The sequence below is a fragment of the Hylobates moloch genome, unplaced genomic scaffold, assembly GCF_009828535.3.
Source record: "Hylobates moloch isolate HMO894 unplaced genomic scaffold, HMol_V3 SCAFFOLD_9, whole genome shotgun sequence".
Lineage (NCBI taxonomy): Eukaryota > Metazoa > Chordata > Mammalia > Primates > Hylobatidae > Hylobates > Hylobates moloch.
Window position 1 is genome coordinate 43,286,992 of NW_026652284.1, and position 11,887 is coordinate 43,298,878.

At 44.4% G+C, this 11,887-nt stretch overlaps 1 protein-coding gene across 2 annotated transcripts; it reads left to right on the forward strand.

Annotated features, from left to right (window-relative positions):
• Nucleotides 1-4,543: 4,543 nt before the first annotated feature.
• On the forward strand, nucleotides 4,544-11,519 carry PENK (proenkephalin). 2 transcript variants are annotated; one of them, XM_058444256.1, is made up of 4 exons: nucleotides 4,544-4,558; nucleotides 5,955-6,011; nucleotides 6,480-6,620; nucleotides 10,536-11,519. In XM_058444256.1, the coding sequence occupies exons 3-4, from the start codon at nucleotides 6,483-6,485 to the stop codon at nucleotides 11,199-11,201; spliced, it is 804 nt and encodes a 267-aa protein (XP_058300239.1). In that variant the 5' UTR covers nucleotides 4,544-4,558; nucleotides 5,955-6,011; nucleotides 6,480-6,482; the 3' UTR covers nucleotides 11,202-11,519. The 2 variants fall into 2 exon arrangements, with proteins under 2 accessions (XP_058300239.1, XP_032615626.1); XM_032759735.2 differs by lacking the exon at nucleotides 4,544-4,558 and adding an exon at nucleotides 5,731-5,868.
• Nucleotides 11,520-11,887: the final 368 nt, after the last annotated feature.

The following is an 11,887-nucleotide window of genomic DNA, read 5'->3' on the forward strand; positions in this document are numbered from 1 at the left end:
AATTCTCAGTTACTATTGTTTCAAACATTTCTTCTGTTTCTCTCTTCTCCTTTTGGAATTCTCATTACATTTGTGTTACTGCTTTTATAATTGTCCAGCAGTTCTTGGATATTCTGTTTTTTGTTTTTTGTTTTTTCAGTCTTTTTTATCTTTGCTTTTCACTTTTGGCAGTTTCTATTGACATATCCCCAAGTCCAGAGATTCTTTCCTCAGCCATATCCGGTCTAACAATAAACCCATTGAAGGCATTTTTCATTTCTGTGACAGTGTTTTTGATCTCTAGCATTTCTTCTAGGATCTTTCTTAGAATTTCTGTTTCTTTGCTTACATTGCCCATCTGTTCTTGCATGCTGTCTACCTCATCCTTTAGTGTTTTAATCATAGTTGTTTTAAGTTCCCCATCTGGTAAATCTAACATCTCTGACATATCTAAGCCTGGTTCTGATGCTTGCTTTGCCTCTTCAAACTGTGGGGATTTTTTTTTTTTTTTTTTTTTTTTTGGTTTTTAGTATGTCTTGTAATTTTTTCTTGACAGCCAGACTTGATGTACTGGGTAAATGGAAATGTTATAAATATGCCTTTAGTAACGTGTTGATAAAGCAGGAAGGGAGTGTTCTGCAGTCCTATGAGTAGGTCTCAGTCTTTAGTGAGCCTGTACCTCTGGGCTGTGAACTTTACATATGTTCCTAGTCCCCAGCCTCCCCTTCAGTAGAACACAATGCCTGGAGGGGCTGGAGTTGGGTATTTCCAGTCCCTCAGGTCAGCTATTTTCTGATAAAACTCCAGCAGATTAGACTCTGGTTAACTAGGTTCTCCTGTGGGCAAACGTTGTTAAGAACACAATGTTCCGGTGTATTTCAAAATGGCTCTTTTTTCCCTACCACTGCTTGAAGCACAAGGGAAATTTTTTCCATTATTCATTGTGAGAACCTGGTTGAACACCTGTAAGTAAAATTCATGAAAGTGTGGAGGCCTCCGTGGACTGGGTTCCCCTGGAATTTTTATCTCAGATTTGTTCACACAGTCTCCCGGAATTTTTCAGCTGTAGTTCAGGTTTTTCTACCTCCCAACTGATTCTCTGGGAGGTTTTTGCACCAGCAAGCCAGGACCCTCTGCGTTTGCCTGTTGGTCTCTCCAATTTGAGGGGACAGTGGTTTCCCCTGCGACCCAACGTCTATGATAGATAGATCTAAGAGTCGTTGGTTAGTCAGTTTGCTCAGTTTTTATTTGATAGCTTTGAAAGATTTGAGCGCTTTCCCTATATAATTTTATTAAAACATTTTGACCTCTTGGGTCTATCCCACCATTCATCATCACTTGGGAGCTATGGAAGATGTAACTATAAGCAAAAACACATGTTTTAAAAGCAACTTCACTGAGTCTCTACTATGTGCAAACATCTGTGCTGTGGATCATACACAAAGGGATTCCCTTAAGAACTTGGTATCCTGCAGCCATTGCATTCATTCCAATAACTTACGATTGATCAAAATCTATTTAGAACTTCTCTTCTAGCATTCCTTCAACTGTGAAAATCGTCTCTGATGGATGAATATTTTTGAATGCCTTCTATACAGGTCCCATAAGTGGGATCTAATATTTGATTTCAGAAACAACCAAAACACCAAATCAAAGTCAAGTTGTTGAATAAGGTTTGGATCCAATGAGGCGACACTTTTTTTTTTTTTTTTTTTTGAGATGGAGTCTTGCTCTGTCACCCAGGCTGGAGTGCTGTGGCACGATCTCGACTCACTGCAAGCTCTACCTCCCAGGTTCCCGCCATTCTCCTGCCTCAGCCTCCTGAGTAGCTAGGACTACAGGCACCCGCCACCACACCCGGCTAATTTTTTTTGTATTTTTAGTAGAGACAGGGTTTCACTGAGGCAACACGATTTTTTAACATTGACTGGTTCTCTCGTGTGGCTATTAAATTTCTCAAGGCAATTTCAAAAGTCATTATTAAAAGTCAAGCTGCTCAAGACACACTCTATTGGTTGGACTCACAGCTATATGTTATTTTAATCTAATTTTTCATAATAGGACTTGCTTTATTCATTGTCTAATTACCTATACTTAATAGTAAGATTGATCTTTTGCCTGCTGGACAGCAAAAGGCCAAAGTTAGGAAGTGTGTTTCAATCCTCCATAAGTTTACAGTACATAAACAATATGTTTGATATTCTTGGTTTAATTTACCTTCCCTTTCTCCCCACCTCCTCTGACACATTGACATGTTTTCTATTATTTAAACTCATTCTATTATTTAATTTATATTATTTAAACTCCTTCTATTATTTAATCTGGCAACTTTGTACCAGATTACCTTTTCTTCCTAGAGTTTTATTCTATTTCCTGGATTTTGGGAAATGAGAATGTACCAACACTGACTTTCCTTAAAATGGGGTTTGTGACACCATAAAACATCTCGTTCAAGCCAACCCCACTTCCAGCTGCTCCATTACGGTGTTCTGAGCCAGTCTGAAAAAGAATCCCTTAACAGTGCTACTTCACAGTTATATGCCCAGCTCACAGAATCACATTTTGCAAACTGTGCACTTTAGATTGTAACTGAAAACAGGGATGTCTCCCCTGACTCTGGCATGACTCCAAACATCTGAAATGTTAGAACATGTTGCCTTTATGCTGAACCATCACACAACTGCCAGAGTGCTGAAGGTCCTTGTTTCCACTACTGCTACTTTAGAGAGAGAGGGGCAGACAGAAATGGCTTTCTGTAATAAAATATGTGTGCTTGGGTGACAGGAAGGGGAGGGGAGCAGAGGAGTGAGTAACAGAAAGACATCATTCAATTTAGGCATCTTCCATCTGAAAATAATGGAAGAGGACACTAAAAGAACATTGTAAAATCCCACCTTTTTAGACTCTGAGAACACCTAAGAACTGAGGAAAATGCCATTCATCATCAGGGTTAAAAAGTCACATTTCTTGGTCTCTATGATGGATCCCTTTGGGCAAATGCTTGGGACCCTAGGATCAGAAGATGAGTTATTGATCCTAACCTGAAAATAAAAAATGTCTGGATTGAATGCTTTAAGACAGAGCCCCTTCCCTTTTTTAGTCTGATTTCTAGAGCAGCTTTCTCCCAGATCATGACTGCAAAGTCTGTTTGCTCTTGATGAATATTTAAAAGATCATGAAAAAATGAATTTCTTACAACCCATTGCCACCAGAATGACTTTTAGTTTCTCAGGTCTATGGGGGAGGATGATGGGAAGAGATGTCACTGATTTGGGGTATGCAAACAAGGTCGACCTCCTATCACTTCATTCATTCATTCAGTCAGCCGGTCGACACACATTTACCAAGCAATCACTGTGCCCCAAACATCTAGGAAGGTCTCGTGGGGGACTGGACACTTTTGCACTGACCCTAGGAGGCACCCTCTCTTTCCCTTTCTGTTTCTCTCTCCCCTGACATTTCAGGAGTCTCAGGGGAAAATGCAAATGCGCCAAGAGACTCTAACTCAGAGCACACATGACTAGTTCCAACAGAAACAAACTAGGCCTGAGGTAGATTTCAGGGAAGGAACTCAGAGGCTGGAAAACCTGGTCTGCCGCTGCCCTGGCGGGTCACTCGGACGTTCTGAGCCTTGGTTTTTACCATTTGTAGAATGGGTGGTGGAATAAATTATCCCTAAAACCCCTTCCACACTTAAGCTTCTACTTTTCCAAGATCCTAAAGAGACTTTGTGTCGCCAGAGTGCAGAAATGCACTGTTTCCACTACTGCGCGCTGTGCACCCTTAAAAAGCATCGAGTGATGTGGTCATTACACACACACACACACACACACACACACACACACACACGCCTCAGCCTCCCGCTCCTGATTATGTGTTTAAAGTTCTTAGGTGATCCCAGGTTCGCAAGTGCTCAGCTATAGCAAGTTTTCTTTAATTTTAGGTAGAATTTGTTCATGCACTACTTTCGCACTGAGTACTGCAGTGGAGTCAGCTTCCTTTCCAAAGCCCAGGCAACAAGGAAAAATCTGAAGTAAAGACAGAAGCTCTCCTTTGTCTTGGGGAGAGAGTAAGGAGCTAGTAAGGGGCCCCATGATGAAAAGAACCTAAAGCGGGAAATATTGCGTTTTCCTGCTCAGAAGGTAATGCTGGATCCCTAGGGCTATGTCCGGCGTTCTCCAGCCCCACTCCAGGGCTCTGCATTCCCGACCTTGCTACCGTGATGCCCCGGCCGGGAGGCAGGCGGTGCTCGGGTGCAGCTCCGGGGCTAATCCGAGTGCTGCGTGTCAAGCCCGCACATTGAGGCCTGAGGAGAACTGAGACCCCAGTGCCCGCAAGCCCAGCCTACGCAGGAGAGCGCTGCCCTCTAGCGACTGTAATGGGACACGCAGCGCGGCCCGAGCCCCGCGGAAGCAGCGCGGCTGCAGGTCCTAGCGACTGTAGAAATCAGCGCTTTGCAGAGGGCGCAGAGGGCCTGGAAACTTCTGGGACCTTTTCCCAGGAACTGTTTATGGTTTCCCCCTAGGTCTAGGAGAGATAGATGCACAGGTGGATTGGATACATCCATGGTAGATGTAAGGTAAGCAGACAATGGACACAGATGGAAAGGTGGACGGACGGATGACGGATGGTTAGGAACACGTTTTGAGGGCTTGCTATAGTGCCAGGCACAAGGCTAAGAGACTTCGTCCATTATTTCATTTGATTCTCTCCAGAACCTTATGAATGGCATATTACCTCTGTTCCTATTTTTCAAATAGGGAAACTGAGGCCTCAGGCAATGTAAGCAGCTTGCCACTTAGCAATTTTGCAGAGCCAGGAAGCGGGAAAGGGTGTCTTAATGGACAGTACCAGCCTCCACAGTGTGCCCTCGGCCGCCTCCCGATGGAGAAGAGGTTCCAAGCCCCGGCGTCCCGGGTAGGGCGTCCCTCATCCCTCCCTCCCCACCACACTCCTGGCGCGCTGACATTACACCCGCCCCGACACCCCCCTCTCACTCATCCAACACCCCAGGACACCCTGGACAGCGCTCTCAAGGCAGTAGGCCTTCGACTTGGGAGCCCTGGGGAGCTGGTTAAACACGGATCCTCTCCCACAGTGGCTGAAAAGCGCGCAGTCCAGGAACCTGAGGGTTTACCTGCTTCTACGCTTGGCCAAGGGTCTCTAACTGGAAAGGTGAAAATTCTGCCCCGAGATTTTAAGATTCCCAGAAAGTTTCAATAGTTCAGTTCCTGTAACCATTAATTGAGCGCCTAAACTGCCCACCTTGACGCTGTTAGATGCTGCGGTAAGGAACTCGGAGTCAAGTGTGGGGTACAGGCTGCTCGATAAATGACGACATTCCGGACGGCTGTGCTTGGTGCTCACGGGGACCCGCGAGGGGGCCCAGGGAGGAGGCGGGAAAGGGGCAGGTTCACCGGCCCGCTGGGTCTCCAGCACATTCCAGAAGTCTAAGCCAGTCCATCTATCCTTCCAAACGCCCCCACCTCGCTTCCCTCCCTGGAGCCCGCATCCCACGGTGCAATTTCAGTGACTTTATGCGGAGAAACTTGATCCTATCTCACTCTCCCCAGACTTCCTAACTGCCTTGGATTTGTCACCTGGCAGTGTGGGGAGCCACCGAGCGCCCCCTGTGGCCCCCATCCTCGGCGGGGGGAGCGGCGCGCGGGTGCTGGGGGACCGACCCCTCCCGCGAAGGCGTCGGCGCGGGGCTGGCGTAGGGCCTGCGTCAGCTGCAGCCCGCCGGCGATTGGGGCGCGCGCGCCTCCTTCGGTTTGGGGCTAATTATAAAGTGGCTCCAGCAGCCCTTAAGCCCCGGGACGGCGAGGCAGGCGCTCAGAGCCCCGCAGCCTGGCCCGCGACCCCGCAGCGACGCTGAGGACCGCGACGGTGAGCCCTACGTCCGCCAGCACACCCGGGCCCGCTCCTCCCCGACGCCCACCCTCCTCACACTTGCCTTCTTCTCTTCCCTCTAGAGTCGTGTCTGGAACCCGGCGTTTCCAATTGGCCTGCTCCATCCGAACAGCGTCAACGTGAGTGAATTTGGCCGAAGCTTGTCTTTGCTGCGCGGGTTTGGGGACGTCTGCCCGCCCTCTTTCCCTTCACATTTCATTGCATGGGTTCCCTAATAGCGTTCCCTGGTTCTTCTTTGTGACCCCAGTCAATGTCCTGCCTCCCCCGGTTCCCGCTCTCTCGCCCCTGGTCTGCGGCGTTCTCTCCGGAATCTTGTCCTGGGCCGCGGACGCCCAGGAAAACAGCCGGGTGCCCCAGGCAGTCTCGCGTTGGGGCAGACCGCGCCATCCCGGGAGCCGCGAGGCGATCTGAGTCGCCTCCAGGTCTATCTAAAAGCTGTCGGCCGGGAGGGCGGGGCCCCAGAAAGGAGCATTCCTGCGGGCTTTTGCTCGACGATCCCCTTCTGAGGCTGTCGCGGCGAGGGTCCTACCGAGGGACCCGTTCTGCGCCCAGGCAGGCTCGAAGCACGCGTCCCTCTCTCCTCGCAGTCCATGGCGCGGTTCCTGAGACTTTGCACTTGGCTGCTGTTGCTCGGCCCCGGGCTCCTGGCGACCGTGCGGGCAGAATGTAGCCAGGATTGCGCGACGTGCAGCTACCGCCTAGTGCGCCCGGCCGACATCAACTTCCTGGTGAGTGTTGCGCGCGGCGAGTGTTGCGCACCTTGTGAGACAGAGTTTCCGCAACAGCACACGGACTGCCCCTGGCCCACCGCGCGGCGCGTATGGCGGTTCGCACCGGGTCGGAGCCGCAGCGGCGCGAGCCAGTGGTGACCTGGGTGTCTCAGCTGTTCCTGGAACACTGACTGAAGTCCTGCCCTTGCTCTTAGCTTCGGGGATCCGCGACTATCTGGGGACCGGTAAGGGTAGCCGTGTCGCCGCACAAACCAAGTTTGTTTTAACCCTGGGAATTCGAGAACCCCGAGAAGTGCTCCGTTCAGCACCTCGGATAGCACTGGGTTCTCTCCTGGGCTGTCAGAAGGAAGATGGCTGTCACCACAACTCCTAACATATCCCAGCTAAGGGCCCCTCCACACGCAGCCATCTTCCCATCTTTCCCGCAAATAATGTAATTTTTTGTTAGTGACATTTCAGTGCCTTTCTTTAGATTTATGTTCCCCAGCTCTTTTAACCTCAGGTCCTTCATTCCCTACCCTCACCTGTAAATAGGAGAGAGCAAAGGGATGGAAAAGGGGTACGGGGAGAGGAAGGCAAAATAACCGTAGACAGGAAAGAGTTCAAACTATCTCACTAGCCAGTGATGCTGGAATTCAACTTCTGTTTCGACTTCCCTTTTGTAATAGTAACTAAAACAACAGTTTAATTTGGCTATGAGAAAGGATCAAGAGAAGTGGCCAGTGTCCAATGGGTGACAACAGTCCAAAGATACACTGCACTACAGGGGGTTGGGGAAAGAAAAAGCTGAGGACAAAATAACTTGCATTCTGATCATGGTTCCCCATGGGCTGTCGAATCACCTCTGGTGCTCTACTGAGTCGGAATCTCCAACCTTGAGACTCAGGTAGCTTCACTTTTACCAGCTCCCCTGACAATTCCTTTGCATTGCTTTTGAAATTTGTTGAAATTTTGTGGTTACTTTAAAAGCTCATGAGAATAGTGTATTCGCCCAGGCTGCTTTGGGTTCCACGTGGAACTGAGGAAATTTTACCTTATGTAGATGTTTGAAATGGGGAGAAAACCAAGGAACAGGTTCCAAATATCTGTGGTATATATTTCAGGTTAAATGTTTGTTTGACCTGTGCTAACTTGGCATTAAAGAGAAGACACATAGGAAGGTTGTATATTTAAACTATGAGAAAAATGCTTCATCTTCAATAGGGGAAACAATCCCCTTCACCCATCTTTCTTGTTTCTCCTGTAGTCATGAGCTGATAATCTATGCCTAAAAATTGAGCCAGTGCTACAAATATAAGGATAGATCTTGTGGGTAAAGAATTTTAGACACAGAAGGAGGAAGAGAAACCCAAAACATGCCATATAGAAGACTCCACTTTCTGTCCCCGTAATTCCCTGTGCCCAGTCACACATATTTTGAGCTTCGCCTGCTCAACATGTCGGGGGCTCAGCCCCTTCCCCTAGCTTTCTCTGCCATCTGAATAAAGGTTATATGGATTCTAGTCTAATTTTTCTAATCACACAGTCTGACCCCAAAGTAGTTTACTTAAATTATGTGAGTTAGCAAATTAATATGACTGACATTTAATCATGCCTATTCAAATGGGTTTTTTTCATACTTAATCTGTTTGATTCACCAAGCTCCCAAAATGCTACTAATCTACCTTTTGCATTGTTGAGGAACTTGAGCAGAGCTCACTGGGTAGCAGCTAGCCCTTCCCTGGGTATCATCTCAAATCTTGACCTCTCTCCTTCTCTCACCCTCTTCTCATCATGTAACAGGATTGTGGGGTAGGAGAAGAGGAAGGCTGCTCTTTCCAGAATTTTCCTTACTGCTTTTTATGCTCTTGTTTTTATCACTTATTACTATTACCATTACTTTAATCCAGGTGATGGGATGGCACATGTAGTGTTAGCAACTTGAAAAAATAGATAATAAGCAACCATCAATAAAAATAGTCTCATAGAAAGGCATTTTGTGTAATAACTGATTTGCATTGGACCCTACATTTAGGGTTGTTATTGTCTCAATGACAAAACGTTTACTTAGTGACTGTCTCGCTAGAATTACAGCATTCTGGGATTTTGGCTCGGATGCAAAAGACATGTGAGAAATGAGGTTGCCTGGCCAAAATTATGTAGTGAAATCATACATAATGAGCTTTGAGCTTCTACCATGAGAAAGACACTTATGATTGGTACTGTGGTGGATGCAGAGATGAGCAGGCATGCTATGGCTGATGTCCAAATAGAATTTCCCATCTAATGTGATCCTGACCATACCACACAAAGTGTGATAAATACCACAAAACATGCATACATGGCTATAGGAGCCATCAGTTAACATTGCTGCCTTAGTACGAGTGCATTATTCTGATATTTGTTACTATTTGGTTTTGAAGGAATCTCACATCACGTACATTTAAAAGTCTTTTGCTATTAGTATGCAAAACATTCAACGTTAATTTTTAACAACAAGATCACTTAGATACAACTTTAGAATGGAAATATTATTGCCCCTTAAATATCTTAAGCTTCTAATGGTGTTTTTATTTGTTCGTCATATGTCAGGAATAAAATAAGACATTTTAATTATTAATGGATCATCTTTAGATTCTTATGTAGTTATATATTTAATCTTCTCAGACACAAAGCTTAAATACTCATTAAGAGCTTACTAAATACGTGCCTGCAAGATTTTGTTGCACTAATAAAATGCTTTCTTTCATTGTGAAAATAATATATGTGTATTTAACATCACTTAATATACCAGTACATTTTTTAATACCAAGAAAGAGCCTGGCCTTTCTGTCTAAATTAAAGGTCTGTAACCTGGCCCCTCTATAAGTAGACTTCAGAGGGCTATAAAAAAACTCCTGAAATGCCAAGAAATACGCATGTTTTGTAAATGTTCACATATTAGTACTCTCTTTATCATACCCAAGTGATGTGTTAAATAGAAAAAAAACTTAAAATCATTCAAATGTAAAGACTTAACAATGATTTTGAATTTAATATTTATATAAGAAAAAGGAATGTATGCTGATGATTCCTATTTTATCAAATACCATGATTTCCATTGAAAAATACTTTTTCTATACAACAGTGACTAAATGTGAAGAAAATAAACATGAATAATTTGTGCACTTGCATTTGTATAATTTTATATCTGATCTCTTCATTATAGACATTTTGTTCAAGATAATAAAGTCTGTTGTATCCAGCAAAGAAAAAAGGAAAAAAACAAAAGATCTGTACTTTCAACAAATTAACAAATTAATAAGAATGCAAATAATTCATAAGATTTAAATTGAGTTTTTAGGATGTGTTTATAAACTTTTTTTAAACTGTTGCTTTTCTTTGAAGATTGAAAGTATTTGCAGGAATATTGGATACCATTTTAAGTAAAATATTAACACAAGAAAGCAAATGACCCTTATGTTATTAATACTGATTTTATCTGTAAGACAAGAAGATAAAGGGAATTTTGAGGAAATATCCCTGATTAGGTAAATAAAAATTTCTCCTTTTTGGTTAGAAAAATCTCAAACAAAATTATATCAGAAGTGGAAAACTATCCAGTGAAATTAGATTGTGAAAGCAGTCAATCTAAGTTAAAACTGTGTGGAAATTTTTTTAAAAAACATTCTTTAAAATTTCTATGGGTTTAAAATCCAAAGGCAGATTCCTAACTGGATTCAGTGAACCCCTCCCCTTTCCCGTTTCCAAATTTCATTTGTTTCATTTGCATGCTCAGCCTTATGAAAAGTCGTGATAAGAAATTGGAGATGACCTTATTATAATAAGGAAGTTATTATGTCAAAGCAAGCATATTTTTGGTCCACAAAAGTTCATTCACTTAATGAAATCACATAAGCTTCTTTTTATCATTACATCAAATTGTTTTCCCAGGCTTGCATAATGGAATGTGAAGGAAAACTGCCTTCTCTGAAAATTTGGGAAACCTGCAAGGAGCTCCTACAGCTGTCCAAACCAGAGCTTCCTCAAGATGGCACCAGCACCCTCAGAGAAAGCAGCAAACCTGAAGAGAGCCATTTGCTAGCCAAAAGGTATGGGGGCTTCATGAAAAGGTATGGAGGCTTCATGAAGAAAATGGATGAGCTTTATCCCATGGAGCCAGAAGAAGAGGCCAATGGAAGTGAGATCCTCGCCAAGCGGTATGGGGGCTTCATGAAGAAGGATGCAGAGGAGGACGACTCGCTGGCCAATTCCTCAGACCTGCTAAAAGAGCTTCTGGAAACAGGGGACAACCGAGAGCGTAGCCACCACCAGGATGGCAGTGATAATGAGGAAGAAGTGAGCAAGAGATATGGGGGCTTCATGAGAGGCTTAAAGAGAAGCCCCCAACTGGAAGATGAAGCCAAAGAGCTGCAGAAGCGATATGGGGGCTTCATGAGAAGAGTGGGTCGCCCGGAGTGGTGGATGGACTACCAGAAACGGTATGGAGGCTTCCTGAAGCGCTTTGCTGAGGCTCTGCCCTCCGACGAAGAAGGCGAAAGTTACTCCAAAGAAGTTCCCGAAATGGAAAAAAGATACGGAGGATTTATGAGATTTTAATACCCTTTCCCACCAGTGGCCCCAGGCCCCAGCAAGCCTCCCTCCATCCTCCAGTGAGAAACTGTTGATGGTGTTTTATTGTCATGTGTTGCTTGCTTTGTATAGTTGACTTCATTGTCTGGATAACTATACAACCTGAAAACTGTCATTTCAGGTTCTGTGCTCTTTTTGGAGTCTTTAAGCTCAGTATTGGTCTATTGCAGCTATCTCGTTTTCATGCTAAAATAGTTTTTGTTATCTTGTCTCTTATTTTTGACAAACATCAATAAATGCTTACTTGTATATAGAGATAATAAACCTATTACCCCAAGCGCATAATATCCTTGTAAGTCTCTTTTTCTCCAAGGCTCTCATTTGCCTTTGGGTTTCCACATCAATCCTAGACTCAGGGACAGTAGAACCATCTGCTTTTGACATAATAATCATTGTCTTTCTTCTCTTTCAGCCAAGGCTGCAAAAACATTTTTTATTTAATTCCTCACAGTATGAAATCTTAGATGAGTAAACATGTGGGAGCAAAATAAAATGTATTTTCACTCTCATTTCTGGAAATCAGATACATGAAGAAAAACCAAAGCCTAATACAAGAGTCAGCTATGCCCTCATTAAACACACACACACACACACACACACACACTTGCATTTACATCAGATATGTATGTCTCTTTTCTTCAGTAAAGTATTTT